Source organism: Silene latifolia, chromosome 1 (assembly GCF_048544455.1).
Source record: "Silene latifolia isolate original U9 population chromosome 1, ASM4854445v1, whole genome shotgun sequence".
In the NCBI taxonomy this organism is placed as follows: Eukaryota; Viridiplantae; Streptophyta; class Magnoliopsida; order Caryophyllales; family Caryophyllaceae; genus Silene; species Silene latifolia.
In genome coordinates, this window is record NC_133526.1 from 82,723,564 (window position 1) to 82,743,598 (window position 20,035).

Below are 20,035 nucleotides of genomic sequence, written 5' to 3' on the forward strand. Positions count from 1 at the left end.
TTGGGAAAAAAAAATATACTGATTTTTTTTATGGATTATTAGATTTGGGGAAAAAAATATACTGATTTTTTTAAGTGAGAGAAACGATTTTTTTTAGTTAGAGAAAGGAGGTTAAAATAAATAAGAATATAAAATAAATATAAGAAACAAAAAATAATTAGTATAGAGATTAGTATAAAAAAATTAGATTAATATTGCTAATGATCTTTGGAAAGTGTAGCAATTAATAGGTTGTATTTTTTTGAATTTGAAATTCAAAATTTTCAAATTTATCCCTCTAAAAACTCATTTGAAAAAGATTCCATATGATCCCTACCAAACTCCACTTGACGTGCTCTCACTGGCCTGTGTACCAAGGCCCTTGTACACCCCGTGTACTTGTAGCCTTTTCGTCCATCCATAGCCCATGTCCCAATCTCGGGAGGCCCCGTACAATAACTATTAGGCTACCACAACAGTAAGGTTCCGCGCCAATAATTCATTCTCTTGTCATCGTTTTTCTCTTCCTCTATGCGTCGCTCTTTTGTCCGGTAATTTCAATTTCTCTCGCTATTTTTACTGAAAAATTGCGTAATCTTTAGCTCAATTTGCTTCTTAATCGATCGCACTTGATGAATTTTGCTTTAAATCCAGATAATGCACACACTGTATATAATGCTATGAACAATTGATTGATTTCTTGTAGTAATAAGTTGCATTTTTGAAATTTTGTGTCGTCCAATTTTAGCTGTTACGGTTACTTTTGATCGATATTTCATGTATGCAGCTCTACATCAATTGTATTCGTGATCTAATTGATCGTTAAATTCATTGATTCTGGCTTTTGATTGTGATATATGTGGTTTTATTTCAATTGCATCGTTCAATTACAGTAACTTTAGCTGTTGCGGTTACTTATGTATCAGTTGCATTCGTCATCTAATCGATCCTTATATTCGCTTTTAATTGTATTGTATGTAGTTCCATGTCAAATGCATCGTTCAATTACAGCAATTTGAGCTGTTGTGGTTATTTATATAGTTATATATCAGCTGCATTCATCATCTAATTGATCGTTATATTCATTGATTTGCGTTTTTAATGGTAATGTATGCAGTTCTCTGTCAAATGCATTATTCAATTATAGCAATTCTAGCTGTTGCGACTGCTTTTTATCGTTTTTTCATGTATGAAGCTCAAACTAGTGAACGAGCGAGGGATAACAAATGGAAAAAAAAAAAAAATCAAAGGAATGAGATGACTTTTCCAAAAAATTTGGTCGTAATTTGTTATATGTAAAGGTATGTTTATTAGAATAAAATGTAGCTGGCGGCAAGTTTCAAACTGATAATGCTCAATCTTCACTTGTAGAGATAAAAAAATTCTAGGGTTCCGAGAGTAAGTGAATGAGCTGCCTTGCTGACTGAGTGTGTCACTCTGATACGTCGACTGTGGTGAAGAGGTGCATTGGTATTGGCAAAAAATGTTGCAGTGGATGGGAGGGTCAAGGCGGAAGGTCACAGCTGTAAGTGCACTTGTACCTTCAGTTCTTTGCGTTGCTTGGATTGACCGAGAATTTTGAGCCAAACATAATAGTAGTATACTTGTTTCTCTGCGATGAAGAACTGGCTTGATGTTTTCATTTTTTTTTTCATTTATATGGCTTGATCCTAAAATTGAATACTCGCATCATCATCATTTTCAACGAGCACAATAAATCATAAGAACCTTGATCGTATGATGAACCCTTGATTAGTTTCGTTATATGGCTGCTTGGTGTTCCTTTTTGCATTTATGGCAAGATGCAGTTTGTTTGTGTTGTCGTCACTAACTTTACCTTGGGCTTCCTGCTTGCTGGATGGGCTTCTTTTCTTATTGTGCGGCATGAACGTAAAATTCAGTCGAGGAAGTCAACACAGAAAAGGTAACTTTTTTTCGCCTTCTCTTTTCCAATTCTCATGTCCTTGAGATACAACTGCATTAGTTAGTACTTTCGTTTGCTTAGGGATCTTGCTTATGCGTCATAAACCTTTATTATTAGATAAGGATGTCGCTTCAGGTCAGGATGTTTATAGTTGTTCAATTTTACTTCTGCTGAGTTGTTAATATTCCAGTATTCCATCTTATTTCGAAGACAAATAACAGCAAGTCTTTGGCTCCCATGGAATTAGTAACGACTACTTATGGACTCTTTCATGTACCGAGTGAATCTAGAAGAAACCACTTAAAATTGAAGATCTTTAACCTGTTTTATTCAACATTCATGACCTTGTAGGCAACAACAGTTTTTTGAGCAAAGGAAAAGACAGCAGCAGCAACAGGAGGCTACTAATGTAGAGAGCCATAATGATAGTCCTGCCGCATATACCCAACAAAAGGGAAATAGATCACTGGATATTTTGAGTCTTCTCAATGTTCCGAAAGTTGCAGAAGAATGCAGACCTGCATGTGTCAGCGGTGAGACCAACTAACCATCTATTTCAGTGGTCATGATAGAAATTTCCAGCTCTACTTTTACATAAACTGATGAAATCACGACACTCGTTTAGTTTTTTCCGACTATTTCAGTTGCAGAAGTCTTTTATTTACTTTTGAACCAAACGATGAATCTTATCCTATCCCTTGTTAAATAACCACACGTCCACACTATCCTATGGTTTGGAACTACGGGAATAGAGTGTAGAATTTCCTGCAGATTTTTTCTTGAATAAGGTTCTCTAATTCCCTCTCCAGCATGAACTACTCAGAGCTTAACTTCATAATGATACTGTGACAGAGAGCACATCAATGATGGCCAATAGAGCTCCTCGTGCAAAAGCTTTCGAAGCTGTAGAAATAAGTAGGCGCCGACAATTTGATCAGGTTTCATATATTCGAAGTATATATGAACAACAATAATGAAACCTGAGATTATGCCTTTTCAGAAAATTGTCAAAGCTCCATGAGGTCGCCAATAGCAGTGACCGATGAAGTTGCTGCTGCAGATTATGTTAAACCAACTGCAACAAGTATGCCCTTCTTATAGCGGAACTTCAATCGTTAGTAGCATCTAAAGTTTACAGTGATTACTCCTGTTAACCAATTCTTAATTTTTTATTTCACCGAGGCTTGGGGTTATTTCTATAGTCGTAGTAACTAATGTTTATTAAATATGTGCTGAACCAGAGACTTTATCAAGCCATCTAGGGGAAAAGGTGTCCTCAAAAGAGTAAGTCTCTCATTTGAGGATATTCAGTGCAAACAGAGTTTAAGTATATTTAACTATTTATGCATCTTCTGCGGCTCAATAATCTCAGTGTCTAATAGCAATTGTAGTCATATTGTTACATATATCCTATATCTTATACTCGTATTAAATATCTCTTAGACTTGTTAATCTATTTGTTATATCTACATTTTTCTTTTTTACTTTTTTGAAGAAAAAAGTTCTCTGCATTTTTAGGACTTTCATAGATTATTTTTATATTGTCTATTTATCGTGTCTCTTTCCTTTTCGTCCTTTTTTTATGTTTTCACTTTACCTTCATTTGACAGTTTCAAACATGTTGGTATTATTGTTAAAACTTAAACGTAACAAGTTTGACTACTAGTTATAGTCTGTTATCTTGTTTGAGAATTTGTACTTATGATGCTTCATTATAGTCACTGGCTCACTGCCTCTTCTGGTTTTGACTTTGCCAAAAGTTACGTTGTTTGACTGAACTTCTATCTATTTGGTGGTTTCAGCACTTGGAAAAATACCTCAATGGCCAGAAATGCTGAGTCAAAATGCTGGAGAATTGATTCTTCAAACCGTGAGTTGCAAAATACCTTTTGGTTCTTCCAAAGCAGACATTCTTCATTAGACATGAATTACTTGCACATTTTTAATGTACTTATTCTTTACATTTCAAACTTTTCAAGAGACTTCCATTTTGGATATAATTGGAGATGACGGACCAACCAACACTTCAGACGGAAAGCCTGTACAAGAAGCTCACGTTGCATTCTCTGTAGACGGTGTTGTAATTCTGTTTATCATTTTGTTTTTTGTGTTTGACGTTTGTGGACTTACTTAATAAAAGTTCTCTTAAAACTTTCAGAAGGTGATATAAATATATTTTTGAAATATGAGGGTGTTTCTTATCAGCTAAATTCGAGATAAGTAAAAATGGCAGTGTTGATAGCATTGTTTGAGAGCCCTTTTTCCTAAAGCTTTACACATCATTTTTGTTCTGATTTCTAACAAATGGCCCATTTTATCAGGGTTAGGGGATCTAGGAACAGAAACACCTAAGCAGTCTCCACAGCTACCTGCAAGGTAATAGCAACTTCTGCACTTGGAAATGACGATAGGATAAATTAGCATAGGGCATCGGCATTCCGGATGAATAATGTAAAGCCGTGTATTTTGATATTGCACTGGTTTAATGGGTTCTCAACACACAACAGGTCAAGAATGTACTTTTCTTGTGTGTGTTTTTAATAGGCGAGTGGCATTTGGCTCGTAAGTAATGGCTAAAGTCTAGATAGTATTTACTTATGATGTCACTGGTTGTGCTTTGTTGATATGCCTTCCAAGCTTTGTGTGATGATTGTGTGTTAGTAGTTAATGATTAATGCAAGCTGAAGACACCCGGTACTGATACTGCCTTCCTATGTACTACAGGATAAGTTGTGATGACAAGTCATCATTTAGCAAGGCTGCTAAGAAGCTAAAGTTTCGCAAAAATTTGAATAGCATGCTGGACGAGCTTGGAATGGAAACGGTTAGAACATTAACCAACTCTCTTTTGAAATTTGTACTGTAGTAGTGTGTAGTGGCATTTACTCACAAAAATGTGCTGAGACATAGTAGACCTGTCACACCAGAACTTAAGGTTGATCAGGGGTGCGAGGGGCGCGGGCATATGTGTGTTGAAAAATAAAATAATAATTTGACTGTCAAAATTACAATGATTTTCAGATGTCGTTTTCTGTCTGCCCGAAAATTGAGGGTTCTCTGGGTGGGAGATATGGAATGTTTCTAAATGTGAATAATCCTGATTATTGGAGCTGTAGCATGTTTGTTCTTTCATTAGTTGTAAATGGAATGGCTGGATAAGAAAATACTTCTTACAATGTGCTTCATGATGTTTATGCCTTACTGAAGAAGCTTGCAGCTGTTGTGTCTTAAGTGATACCAAACTCTAATACTTGCTTAATATTTGAAATTTTGAGGGAGTAGATAAGATTGATTCAAGTTTCATTTCCTGGTCATCCTGTGATCTACTATAATGAGATAACGAGAAAATTATTAAGTCATGGGGGGCAAAATTGTAAGCAAACCTAGACCTGACAAACCGGTCATTTAGGTTGGGTACAGGTGAGGTTGGCTTGGGTCTGGGCAATTTCAGGTATGTTTGTTGTCGGATCTGGACAGTTTCAGGTTCGAATATGTTTCAGATGTGCAATTAGGGAGTCATTGATAGGTGAGGGTTAGTTTGGAGCCATCAAAATTCGGGGCAAGGAATTATTTGGGTTTGGGGTCATATTTTGGTTGGTATGCTTGGTAGGGTCATTCAGGGCGGATCAGGCCTAGCTAAACCTATGGAAAGATTAAAAGTACACTAAGAGAGTAGTAGTACACAGCTAGCCTTGAATTCCTATCCTCCAGTCTACACATTTCATATGATAGAAGTCACACAAACAATCTTATATTAAATTCTAGGCTTCTAGCACTGGCTCCAACCCTACTTACCATCCGTAGCTCCGTCCCTGACACAACCCTTTGATAAAAATTTCTTATTATGTTCACGTAATGATAAATACATGAAGATCTGTGACATTGACAACTCTAAAGCGGGGTGGTTTTAATAGAGAAAAGAAAGAGATGGATTTCCTAACTGGCTGAATGTGTTTGAGATGATTATTCATTAGTTTGCAGATGATGATATTCTGTGGTGTTTATTTTGCACATAGGCGTAGTAACCTGTACAGTTATTGTTTGTCAATCAAAGACGTGTTGGTTATTTTCTGAGGCCCAGGCTTATCAATGTACGAAGTAATATTTATGTAAGAATTCAGCATGTGAGCCAGTTTTCCTATGAATAACGGAATATATTGCACTTTTATAGATTCCGCTACTCAGATTCTTAATTCATAAAATGCAGGAATGCTTTTTAAAGGACGATAAAGAACCAACTTGTGACAATCACCTCGATTCATTTCTCATATCAGAAGATGTGCTCCCACCATTAAGCTACTCAGAGCATGAGCTATCACCTGTAAAAGCTGGCTATAAAAATGGTACCAAACAGTGGGAGATGAATTCGCTGAATGAAGACAGAGATACTAATTTCTGGAATGGTATGGGAGTACACTGGCTGTGAGTTAATAAATGTCCTATTTTGTGCAATTGATTTTTAGATAGTTTTGATATGTTGAAAGGCAAGCGATGTGACCAAACTGATTTCATAAAACTACCATCGTATTTATTTCGATATCAAAGTTAGGTACTCAAAATTCTCAATAATTTTTCAAAGCACAGACTATCAGTATAGTTGAGTTTACAAATATGCTGTGTTGACCATCGACCATACTGCTATCACATCGCAATGTTATAGGCAAAATACTCGTCAAATCATGTATGTATGTACCTGAGATTCTAACTGTAATACTAGCTACTTGCCAAAGCCCGCGGTCATAATATGGGGTAGGATTGTTCTGTTACTTGTCATCACTTAAGTTTCTCAACTACTTATCTGAACCCGCTTAATGAGTTACCCTTGTAGAATTCTAGAACATTCCGAAGTTTGTATGTTCATCTGACTTTTTTTTCTTTGATCGTCTGGCAGTGGGTTCTTCGTTCTTGGACGGCAACATAGCTAATGAGAAATATGGATCGAACTGGAAGAATGGTGATGCTAATATCATGAGAAATGTCTCTCCAGTTTTTGGGTCAAGAGAGCCGCAGTTACTCCCTAGGTAGATCTGTAGCTGAACTATTATTGCTTTACTTCTTCAAAGGACAAATTTTGACTTACCACTTTGACAACTAATGCAGGTCTCAAGAGCATAAAACTGGTAGATACAACGATTTAGGTGCTGAACCTCTTTCTTACCTCTCTGTACGTTTTGTCGGTCTAGATACTTTGACCAGTGAGTATTACTCACTGCCTCTTCTGCTCTTCTTCATTTTGGACTGGTTTGTTGGCTGCGCCTGTCAGATGAAGGAGATCGTCTATTTTGTTCTTTGGAGGAACCCAAGTATGTTAATCTCTCTTATTTATTCAGAAAAAAAAAAGCTTGTTAATGCTGAAATCTCATACAAAATTCTACAAATTATTCTGAATAGCTTTAAATGATTCCTATGTATTAGGTACTCCTCCTTTATGTGCAATTACAAACAACAAGCTACGTGTTTGTCTCCTTACATGAGTATGGAAGATAGAGGAGATAATTTGACCTCATTTAGGTGAGTGCTGGCAATCATTTGTTATGACTTCTAAAGTTAGTCATGATTTCTATGCATGAAGTACATCTTTCACTAATTGTATTCTCTCTCTGTCTTGGCAGTGAAGAGTCATGCTCATCAACTGCAGGTATCTACAATTCTCAACTCAGGAAATGCAATTATCATTGCTTGTTAAGTTGCTTGCTCCGTCTACAATTTATAGCTAGTATGACTTCTAAAGAGTTCAACTAATTTTAATATGACTTGGTTTATAAATTACAATGTGCTGTCCTGTGTAAAATAGTCTGCTGTCTATAAATTAGAGCTGAGACACCTAAAGGAAACATAATTTCTTTATCATTGAATTATCCATGAGTAGTCGAGTTTTTCTATCAGCTCAGGCACCACGAGTGCAAAGTGCTGGCAATTAAATCTTGCTATTTTAGACCTTATGTTCTCTCAGAAAGCTAAGGTCAAGTACTCAAGTTGTTTCACCCTGTTAGGAAGTATAGGGGTTGGATATATTTCAGGTTAACTAAATTAACAACTTGTTTTAGAAGTACTTGCTTTAATATTCTTATCTTCAGTGAGGGGTCGGAAGGTTGCTGGTATGCCATCTGAAAGACGCGTAAGAAGATACGATGAGGATCTGCCTTGGCATTTAAACTCAAATGCGAAAGAAAATTTACATGAAGAATTGCAGGACATAATGACACGTGAAAATAGACGAGCAAAGGAATGTAATAGGTCGAGAAAATATCAGAGATCAAATGCAGGGCACACAAAATCTGCTTACATTTCACAGAATATGTTGAACGAGAGATTCCATGTTGAAGATAGCTGGTTGCCCGAGAGCGAGTTTCCATTGGGTAATACAGATACAATTCCTGGTATTTTCATTCCGGCATCTTCGAAAAGCAGACACCGCTCCCCAAGAAGGGATCCATTTGGTACAATCAATGTACAAGATGATCCACCTAATACCTCTGGTTACCGTTCAGGCATATTTGAGAAAAAGACTCCTGGACAATTTTCAGCGGAAAATATTCCATTCTTTCAATCATTCTGCCCGAGGCAATCTTTCACAACCTCCTTCTCCATGGGAGGTAGATATAAGGAAAGCTCGTGTGGTGTGAGAGATGACCTTAACATCCCTGTTCAGTCTCCAAACTCAGCAGATGTTGCTGATTGCTTCGGAGACACAGAAGCTGCATTTCCAGTTCCAGAATTATCAGCCCAGGGAAGTGTCACCCATGAAGTGGGTGACAAGCAAAAAAGCAAGTCAGAAAAGATCAACGAAAATTCTGCCGAAAGCATGAATACAAGCAATGAGAGCAAATCAACTGGCGAAGAAACAAATATAAAGGAAAATGGAACCTCTTTTTGCAAGGAGAAGAACAGCAACCACAAAGTGATATTCACAAATTCTTCGGAAGAAGATGCAGAGGAGACATCACCACCAGTTATTATCCAACATGAGTTCGATGACGAGTTGAACACAAAAGAGTCAGTTGAGACGCTCTTAATTTTTTTTTTTTTTTCTGATATCAACAAAAACTTGTATGAGACAATCTAACATGTGAGACCAATCACTATCCGTTTACCTGAATGAGGAATACATGAAGATTAGGGATGATCTCACATGTGAAACGGTCTCATACAATACTCTGCTTTCATTTTGTTCCTACTCTTTTACTCCGTATATCATTTTTTCAAATGTTTCAGTTGCATTAAACTAGCGCTAAACTTTGCATTCACTGTATCCTTTCAGATTGCAGGGGAATATTCCAGGTCTTTATCAACAGAATCTCAAAGGTACTGGTTTTGATACAGGTTCTCTTCAGATTCAACGCAGTATTACTCTACCGCTAATTTAAACTTTTTTTCAACAGCTTCTGTGGCTGAAGTCAGTTGTTTTGTGACCAAGTCTGTGGATGATGACAAACTAAAAGGATTTGAAATGAAGACATCGTTGATTGAATCTTCGTGCCAAGTAATGACAGTTGAAAGATATGTTTTCCAGCTTTTTTGTGTGTCACAACGAAAGGCTGCTATGTGGGACACTACAAAGAGACTGTCATGATGTTTGATATGAATATTGCAGACATAAGTATTCCGAATGGTATTTTGTAAATTTTTTCTTCTCGATTTATCATCTGTGATGAGTAGTATTGCCAGGGGCGTAGCTACCATAGTAGCATGCTACCCCAAACCCCGAAAATTTGACAAAGAAGATGAAATTTTGTTACTCTCTATATTGCTGGTTTTTGTCAAAGGATAAATAAATAATACGTTTCTATGGTTGCATCAAAATGTATGTGGCCTAATAGTAAAGTACAAGTACATCTCAGAGGAGATGCGGGTTCGACTCTTGCAATAAACAATTTTTTTTAGTTGTTGCAAACTCATTAGATTATATAAAGTATTAACTCTTGCAATAAGCAAATTTTTACAGTTGTTGACAACTCATTAGATTATATAAAGTATTATTACGGAGTACCTCCTATTAGTCTATTACATACGGTATCATTTTTTATTATTATTAGAGAGTACCTCTATTACATACTCCTACTAGTTTTCAACCCGTGCAATTTTGCACGGGTATGCTATTTTAAATATAGCTTTAAAATCCTCACATAGTTTAAACTACAAAACCTAGCCTCCATCTCTCTCCCTCTGACCTCTTCTCTAAACAACTTAGCCTCCATCCGGGGCTGCCATTGATAATCAATCGATGGTAAGCCCCAAAACTGCTTCTTTTTTCAATCAATAGTATGCGTGCTTTATCATCCAGTCAATAAAAGTCTCTCTTTTGGGAGAATCGTTTTTTAATCCTCTATTTCGGGGGTTATTTAGTTAATCCTGAGTTCGGTTTCACTCGTAATAAAGAAGAGTAGTTTGTTGATAGTTCGTCGCACATTACTTCAATGGATACAAGTTATTTGTCAACGATCTTCGAAGCCAATAAGAGGTATTTTTCCTTTTACAATTTATCATACGAAAGATCCCCTCATCAAAAGTTGCATGAAGATAGTGATACAAGGCCGAGCCGAATTGTCAGATGATAAGTCCATTTTATATGTCATTTGCACTATGTTAGTGATTTAATGAGCTAATTCCGTGTTCTAGGTGTTTTTGCTCGTATTCATTGTATTTTGAAGGAAATGAAGCCGTTGATAGCTTTTTCCCGTCAAATTAGCAATTACCCAAGTTCACGAGGCTAATGAGAGCAAGTCTTGACCATGCAAATGTGTTTCGGGAAGCAAAGGGGCATTTTGGTCTTTAATTGGAAACCCGAGCATGAAGATATCCAAATGGGTTGATGGACAAAGATAAATAAAATGAAGCCCATAAAGAAGTTGAGAGCAAGGAGCTTAGGATGCCATGTTTTGAAGCATTCAACCGGAGTAATCAAGAGGCATGCAAACATAACATTGGATTCCCTTTGCAATTTAAGACGGATTTAAGACAAAGAGGCGAAATCACCATGACCCCGATCGGGGTTACCCTCCTCTTAATTGTTTACGTTTCATCATTCACCCCTATATAAAGGGAGTTGATCCGGGACCTAAAACACACTTTTTACACCTCTTTCCACACATTTTCATATATGTTTTAGTCTTAGTTTTAGAATAAAATATAGGTTAGATTTCCTTTATGTTATTTACATTCCTTTAACATTTCAATATTGTATTACAATTTCCATTCAAGCATTTGTTCTTCAATTCCATGTTTCATTTCCAGTTATTAAGGTAATTCTATTTCTTGTATTGTTCTATTATCTCCCTTGTCATTTTCATTATCAATTAATTATTATTATGATCAATTTATCATTCACTACTACAAATCCAGGCAACTACAACGCCCCTTTAACAACGATTATTCACGAAAATCACAATAGACGTTGTAGAATGTATGGCGCGAATTTTACTAAAATAAATTACAACGGGTATGGTTATAAAAACCGTTGTTATTAGTTTTAACAACGGGTCACCCATGCACAACCGTTGTTAATAATTTGGCGCAAAATTGGCGCAAATTTAGTGAAAAGTAATCACAACGGTTATTTTTGAAACCCGTTGTTAAAACTTATTTAACAACGGGTGTTTTTTATAACCGTTGTCAAAACATATTTCACAACGGTTGTTGTTTAATAACCGTTGTCAATACCTTCCATACTATAAACCACACAAACACAAGTCTGCTGCAACCACAAAACACAAACCTTAATACACAAACACAAACCCAAAGAAGTGACCAAACCAAACACAAACACAAAACACACACTTTCTCATCGTCTCTTTCTCTCTTTCTCATCGCCGCTTTATCTTCTCGCCGTCACTTTGTTGATTTCATCGTCTCTTTACGTACGTTACGTAATTATCGGGTTTGTTTCATCGTCATTATTTTATTGTTCTAATTATTTCATTTCAATGTATGTGTTTTTATCGACCATTAGGTTCCGTTCAAAGATCTCACTAATTATTTCATTTCCATGTATGTGTTTCTAATTATTTCATTTCCATCTTCTTTGGCGTCCTTCAAGACGGATCGAGCATGTTTTAGCGATTAGGGTTTGGAGAATATATTGAGATAATGGAAATGCATGTTAGTTGAGATAATGCAATGTATTTATACTAATGTGTGGGTTGAGTTGTTTTTTAATTAATATATATGTTAGGAAGTTGTGCCATATATGTTAGGAAGTTGTGCCATAATCGGATCTTGATGATGACAGATAGATCTATGGAGTTGAAAAAATGGAAGCAAATCAAACAAGCATAACTCAACACTTTCAAAATGATCATTTCATTTAATTTTAAACCAAATACATTACAAAGAATTATCGAAATCAAAAGATGTATAATAAGTTTTAACAACCCCGGTTAAGCGTAAAAAGCGCTTCTCAACTGCCACCAATCACGCCACTCTGGTATACCGCTAACTAACCGGTCATTGGCTTCATATTTTGCAATAACAGATTGAATATATGCAAGGACACGACTTGCATGTGGAGATAAGGTTGGAAGAGTACAACTCAACATATCTCTCGGCCGCAGACCAAGTTGCGATGCAGTAACAGTAGACTAGGGTATGAAGATGATGATGATGATGAGGCTTTGTTGACAAGCCGATCGCTTCACGCCTCTTAATCCAATAATTCCGTTGATGTTCAAGGGATGCTTTGATTAATGGGTGTTGATCGGCGGAAGCCCTAGAGAACCTTACCATCATCTTCAATCGTTTGTGTAAGCCATTCTTCGTTGTTGATAAAATTAGGGTTCATTGCCATGTTGTTTCAATTAATGAATGTTAGTAAAGGATGCTTTAATATATGTTGGTAAAGGATGCTTTAATATGTTGGTAAAGGATGCTTTAATATTTATAGCTAGTAATATTTAATTTTTATTTTTTTTATTTTTTAAGAACAAACAACGGTTATTTACAAACAACCCGTTGTCTTTAGTTATAACAACGGTTTTGTATATTAAAACCCGTTGTTATAACTTTCCCCCCAAAATTGAGTCACACTTTACACAACGGGTTTTTATATTTAAAACCGTTGTTAATAGTTTTAACAACGGTTTCCGTAAGAAAACTAACCGTTGTTAAAACCTTCTACAACGGACGCTTTAACAACGACCGCTTTTTTATATAACAACGGTTTTTGACCGTTGTTATAGCTTGTATCTGTAGTAGTGATTTGTCATTAGTTTAGTTTGCATTATGTAAGAGTAGTTTAATTTGTCTAGGGAAAAAAGGGAAACAATGCATAAGTAGTTCTTGTAATTGTTGAACTAGGATGTTATAATATCGTTTCATTGTTTCTTTCACATGTTTGCATTGTATTGTTAGTCTTTGATAATTGATCACTATCTTAGATTAAATTTGTTAATTCACTTTTATAAGTCGAGAGGCACGAAATTGAATTAGACTAAACATGTGTTAGTAGAACGACCTAGTCATAACGAGAGTTCGCTAGGACCCAATCTATGGTTGACAATAAGGCGGAGAGGTGGTTGTCTTTAAGCCTAAACAATTAACGATTGTATCAACTCTATGATTAACTTGAGCATTTACATAATTTTCATGTGTGACCCGACCTCCCTAGACTATTTCTTTATCATTATTGTTTTCTTCCATTATCCGACCAATTAATCATATGTTAACCGACCTTGATAGAATTCACTCCATAACAACTTGTTTAGCAACTCCCGTCTCCTTGTGTTCAACCCCTATTACTACATTCATTTGTGTCTAGGAAAATTTATTTTTGATTAGGTGTGTGAGAGAGCCTATCATCATATCATGATTTGAGATCCCTAGTTTACAAAAAAATTATTTTTCTTTGGTTTCTCATAGATTCGTTTTCGATTATAAATATCTTTTGTAAGTGCCGTATGGCGATTTATTAATAAATTATTTCTCTATTTCAAAAAAAAAATATAGCTTTAAAATCATTTAACTAGTACACGTGAATCATCAATATGATTATTGAAATTTCAGTTGTTCAGTTGAATTTCATACATTTTTCTTTTCGGGATGTTCAATTTGATTTTATACATGGCTATATTGTTTACTTTTATACCACTTAAAATACCAGTATGCTCTCATATTTTCTTAATTCATACCAAGTGAACGACATTATACAAGGGCAGTTTAGCAACCCTCTTATTTTTACTATTTTTTCATTATCTATAAATATTATTAAAAGACTAGACATTAAACGCCACGTAGACAAATGTAACATGACAACAATTAATTGTGACGTGGCAAAAAATAGTCCACGTGGAAATACTAGCATAGTAGTACACATGAATTTTTTTTTAGCAATTTCACATTTAAAAGTTACTCTCATAATTAATGGTAAAAAACTAAATTTAGATAATTTTCATTTCATAGGATAATTTTTAAATCACTCTTATGCAAAGTGGATTTAATAATAATAATCTATAAAAATAATTAAAAAGTAAGTCAAACTATCAACCATCAACTATATGTCTTATTTTAATTTCATAAGATAATTTATAAACCACTCCCATGCAAAACTTTTACCTTACCTTTCTCCTTGCTCCATATCTCCTTTCTCCTTTTCTTTGGTTTCTCATAGATTCGTTTTCGATTATAAATATCTTTTGTAAGTGCCGTATGGCGATTTATTAATAAATTATTTCTCTATTTCAAAAAAAAAATATAGCTTTAAAATCATTTAACTAATACATGTGAATCATCAATATGATTATTGAAATTTCTGTTGTTCAGTTGAATTTCATACATTTTCCTTTTCGGGATGTTCAATTTGATTTTATACATGGCTATATTGTTTACTTTTATACCACTTAAAATACCAGTATGCTCTCATATTTTCTTAATTCATACCAAGTGAACGACATTATACAAGGGTAGTTTAGCAACCCTCTTATTTTTACTATTTTTTCATTATCTATAAATATTATTAAAAGGCTAGACATTAAACGCCACGTAGACAAATGTGACATGGCAACAATTAATTGTGACGTGGCAAAAAATAGTCCACGTAGAAATACTAACATAGTAGTACACATGAATTTTTTTTATCAATTTTACATTTAAAAGTTACTCTCATAATTAATGGTAAAAAACTAAATTTAGATAATTTTAATTTCATAGGATAATTTTTAAATCACTCTTATGCAAAGCGGATTTAATAATAATAATCTATAAAAATAATTAAAAAGTAAGTCAAACTATCAACCATCAACTATATGTCTTATTTTAATTTCATAAGATAATTTATAAACCACTCCCATGCAAACCTTTTACCTTACCTTTCTCCTTGCTCCATATTTATGTATGTAAAATCAATAACTCTATAATCTATATATCTAACTCAAATGCATGCTACATTACCTATCATAATCTACATGTCATCTATATAATAATACAAAAAGGCTACCTTGAGCATATGTATAAGACATGCGACAACGTAAAATCACTAAGAAACTTTCATTTGATAATATGTGACTAATTAATAATATTCATTCATAGAATTAAGACAGAATACTTATTATCACGTTTATGACCCCTTATTCATCTCTAACTCTTCATTTTCTCTCTAACTCTTCCTTTTCCTTTTTGATGATTCCTCCCTTCCACACCCCCCCCCCCCCCCCCCCCCCTAAAATTTAACTCCTTATTTTTCTCTTTTAGTTGGCTTACAAAGCATCACCATTCATCATCGGCGAGATTCTCTATTTTACATGTATATTTTTGATAAAAAGTATATATTCTGAGGAAAAGTTAAATTAATAGTATATATTTAACTTTCTTAAAAAAACCTATCAGATATGTAACTGCGATCTTGGAGTGCTTTGTTTATCGACCTAACGACGCTGTAACACCCCCATACTCCAAGTGCCTTACCAGGACCACTCAGGTATGAAGATATTACCATCTCGGTTGCCCGAGACAATGATAATCAAATAAACAATGAAAAAACAACGTTTAAATATAAATACTTAGTGAAGAGTTACAATTCTCAAAACCAATACATGTTCTCAAACTGACTGTTCTAACTGAAATGTAAATAAACTAATAAGCTACAGCGGAAGACTCCTATCATCATGTCGTGGCAATCCCAGCTATCCCAGTACTCATCTCATACCTGCTCAATATCTGCTCACCATCCCCGAATGGATCACCGCAGGTTTACAAAACAACAACCGGGGTCAGTACTAATCACACAACTCAATATATATATCAACAATAAGATAAACAGACAGCTTAACTGTCACACACACACAACCAACCAATTCCAATCATCTCAATCACCGATCCCACCGGACCACCCCGCCGATGGAGGACCGCAGCCGTGCACCCACCAAATCCCCGCTCCACATAGTGAGCGATAACCCTGTCCATTAATGTGCACATCCCTTCTGTGGCGGGTTCCACAGAAGGCGAAACTAGGGCGTGAAGCCACTCCCGCAAGTGACCTCACTCAGCCGAGGACACGCCTCGAGAACCATAGACAACAATCACAATCACAATCACAACCGTCACAATACAATTACTATATCAAACAATCAATCTCAACACATCAACAATCACCCCATTATGGGACTAATACGAGTAGAAATCCTACCGGAAAGCACACTTTGTCGACGGTCTTTCTGCTGTATCAAAAAGCTTCCTCTATGAACCCTCCTCCTATCATACAACATATAAATGCTACCAAATCACATACTACTCAAAAACCTCCAAATCCCTATATTAGGGTTTAACCAAATTAAAGGAAAGACAATAAAAAGGGTACATAGATCTTACCCTCGACGCAAGGAACTCAACGGTATAATCAACGATGAGAACTGACCTCCCAAACTCCAGGAATTGCTAACAATGCGATTAAGATGGTGAACTTGCTTGCTTTCTCTCTTAAACAATAAATTAGGTTTTGCAAAAGTGATTTAGAAACAATGACGGAAGGTTATATATCTTAATCGCACAATTAACAAAACCCGAGAAAACTCCCCGTAAAACCGGATACTCGATCGAGTACCCAAGGTACTCGATCGAGTACCCCCCCTACTCGATCGAGTGTCATAGCTACTCGATCGAGTACCCAACAGGTCAGAAACTTTTCTAAAACGCAACTTACCCTTACTCGACAGAGTAAGGCCTACTCGATAGAGTACCCAAAGACTCATAAATACGGAGTATTACAGTCTTCCCTCCTTAAAAGGAACTTCGTCCCCGAAGTTCAAACCACTATTAAACAAAGGTACTCCCATAACACTCCCGACTCAACAATCGAAATAAAATTCAACATAAAACATGTTACTAACCCCAACTCATCCCGACAAACATACCGACGCAACATACAAAAAGGGGTGTAAAACTCTTAAAAACTGCTCGCGATCATCTCCTACCCCCCTAAAAGAAACAAGGTTACGTCCCCGTAACCATACATACCTGATCAAAAAGAAAAGGGTAACGCTCTTTCATAGCTTCCTCTGGCTCCCATGTAGCTTCCTCAGTCTCGTGGTTAGACCAAAGGATCTTAAGCAGAACTGTCTCACCACTCCTAGTCTTTCTAACCTTTCGGTCAAGAATCTGCTTAGGCACCTCAAGATATGATAAGGACTCATCTAGCTCTAAGCTCTCTGCCTCTAACACATGTGACGGGTCACTCACATACTTCCGCAGCTGCGATACATGAAACACATTATGCACTCTCTCTAATGCAGCTGGTAAAGCCAGACGATATGCAACTTCCCCAACTCGCTCTAAGATCTCATAAGGCGCTATAAACTTCTGACTTAGTTTGCCTTTCTTCCCAAATCTCATAACCCCACGCATAGGAGACACTTTCAAAAGAACCTTGTCCCCAACTTGAAACTCTATGTCTCGACGATGTAGATCTGCATAACTCTTTTGCCTATCCTGAGCTGCTCTCATCCGTTTCCTGATCATCTTAATCTGTTCCACCATCTCATGCACCATCTCTGGTCCTAAAACCACTGCCTCAGCACTATCGTCCCAACAGATTGGACTCCTACATCTCCTCCCATACAAAGCCTCAAACGGTGCCATACCAATACTAGTGTGATAGCTGTTATTGTAAGAAAATTCTATCAAGTCCAACCTCTGTTCCCAGCTACCACCAAAATCCATCACACAAGCTCGCAACATATCCTCAAGAGTCTTGATTGTTCTCTCGATCTGCCCGTCTGTCGCAGGATGAAATGTCAGTACTCATCTTCAAAGTTGTTCCCAACGATTCCCGCAACTCTTTCCAAAACCTCGATATAAATCTCGCATCTCTGTCAGACACTATGTCCTTAGGGACTCCATGTAACTTAAGCACGTTCTTTCGATAGGCCATAGCCAATTGTGCCTTAGTCCATGTATCTTTCATTGGAACAAAGTGAGCTGACTTGGTCAGTCGATCCACTATTACCCAAATCATGTTGTTACCTTGTTGACTCTTTGGCAAACCCACAATAAAATCCATGGAAATGGATTCCCACTTCCACTCGGTACCTCTAAAGACCGAATCTTACCCCGTGTGGTCGTCATTGTTCCCTTTAACTCTCTCGGCATGTCAAACAACGGGACACAAACTCAGTTGTCTCTTTCTTCATCCCAGGCCACCAAAACGTTTTCTTCAAATCCTTGTATAGCTTGTCACCACCCGGATGTACTGAATATGGTGTACAATACGCCTCTGTCATGATTGTCTTTTTCAACTCCTCATCATTAGGAACACACCACCTACCATCAAACCTCAAACTACCATCTCGTATGAATAGAAAATCGGGACACTTGTCCCTTTCTCTACTCCACTCTCCACTCCACTATCTTAGGATCCAACGCCCGCTTACCTCGAATGTCATCATAAAACTCAAGTCATCTTGTCATATCGCCCATGGCATCTCCTTTCCGCATCATATGTATCCCAAACCTCGCTACCTCATCTCTCACCTCATTAAAGATAGAGTGTACACGAGAATGTACACTCTTCCTACTCAAAGCATCAACAACAACATTGGCCTTCCCTTCATGGTAGATGATTTCCATGTCATAATCGCCAATCAGCTCCATCCACCTCCTCTGTCTCATGTTCAACTCCTTTTGAGTGAAGATGTACTTGAGACTCTTGTGATCAGAAAATACCTTAAAGATTGCTCCATAAAGGTAATATCTCCAAATCTTGAGAGCAAACACCACCGCACCCAACTCCAGATCATGAGTAGGGTAGTTCTCCTCATAAGGCTTCAATTGCCTAGAAGCATAGGCAATCACTTTACCATTCTGCATCAACACACATCCCAACCCATTCTTTGAGGCATCTGTATAAACCTCAAAGTTCTCGCTCCCTTCAGGTAATGCTAAGACTAGAGCCGTGGTCAAACGCTCCTTTAATGTTTGGAACGCCGTCTCACAACTCTCATCCCAACGAAACCTGTTCTCTTTTTCTCATCAACGCTGTCATAGGTCTAGCTATCTTGGAAAAATCTTTCACGAACCGTCCGTAGTATCCAGCTAAACCCGAAAACTCCCGATCTCAAAGAACATTCTTTGGTGCTTCCCACTTTGTCACCGCCTCAATCTTCGCCGGATCCACAGCCACTCCCTCCTTAGAGATCACATGCCCCAGAAAAGCAACTTTCTCTAACCAGAACTCACACTTGGACAACTTAGCATACAACTCATGCTCCCTCAACGTTTGAAACACGATCCTCAGATGCTCCTCATGCTCCTCCTTAGTCTTAGAATAGACTAAGATATCATCGATAAATACCACTACAAACTGGTCCAAGAACTGTCTGAAGATTCTATTCATCAAATCCATAAACACTGCCGGTGCATTAGACAACCCAAACGGCATCACCACATACTCATAATGGCCATACCTCGACGTGAAAGCTGTCTTTGGTATGTCCACCTCTCTAATCTTCACCTGATGGTACCCCGACCTCAAATCAATCTTAGCAAAGACCGATGCACCACTCAACTGATCAAACAGGTCATCTATCCTTGGCAAAGGATACTTGTTCTTCACCTTCACTCGGTTCAGCTCCCTGTAATCTATGCACAACCTCAAACTCCCATCTTTCTTCTTCACGAAAAGAACTGGTGCTCCCCACGGCGATACACTTG

The 20,035-nt window shown here is 36.8% G+C and overlaps 1 protein-coding gene across 4 annotated transcripts; it reads left to right on the forward strand.

Moving 5' to 3' along the window:
* Positions 1-442: 442 nt before the first annotated feature.
* Positions 443-9,834, forward strand: LOC141607164 (uncharacterized). 4 transcript variants are annotated; one of them, XM_074426536.1, is made up of 20 exons: positions 443-530; positions 1,351-1,504; positions 1,881-1,903; positions 2,255-2,436; positions 2,756-2,818; positions 2,904-2,987; positions 3,145-3,187; positions 3,706-3,773; positions 3,883-3,978; positions 4,225-4,279; positions 4,628-4,727; positions 6,111-6,306; positions 6,795-6,924; positions 7,004-7,041; positions 7,167-7,206; positions 7,319-7,414; positions 7,516-7,541; positions 7,981-8,903; positions 9,165-9,208; positions 9,286-9,834. In XM_074426536.1, exons 2-20 carry the CDS (start codon positions 1,463-1,465, stop codon positions 9,296-9,298), a joined length of 2,262 nt encoding a protein of 753 aa, XP_074282637.1. In that variant the 5' UTR covers positions 443-530; positions 1,351-1,462; the 3' UTR covers positions 9,299-9,834. The 4 variants fall into 4 exon arrangements, with proteins under 4 accessions (XP_074282637.1, XP_074282625.1, XP_074282632.1 ...); XM_074426524.1 differs by having other exon boundaries at positions 7,981-8,899; positions 9,286-9,706; XM_074426531.1 differs by lacking the exon at positions 2,756-2,818 and having other exon boundaries at positions 7,981-8,899; positions 9,286-9,706.
* Positions 9,835-20,035: the final 10,201 nt, after the last annotated feature.

Excerpts from the sequence above, each read along its gene's own strand:
- LOC141607164 (XM_074426524.1), top strand. The coding sequence starts at position 1,463 with ATGTTGCAGTGGATGGGAGGGTCAAGGCGGAAGGTCACAGCT. Across the intron at positions 3,979-4,224 it reads CGTTGCATTCTCTGTAGACG|GGTTAGGGGATCTAGGAACA; the intron begins GTGTTGTAATTC and ends CCATTTTATCAG. Across the intron at positions 8,900-9,164 it reads GACGAGTTGAACACAAAAGA|ATTGCAGGGGAATATTCCAG; the intron begins GTCAGTTGAGAC and ends GTATCCTTTCAG.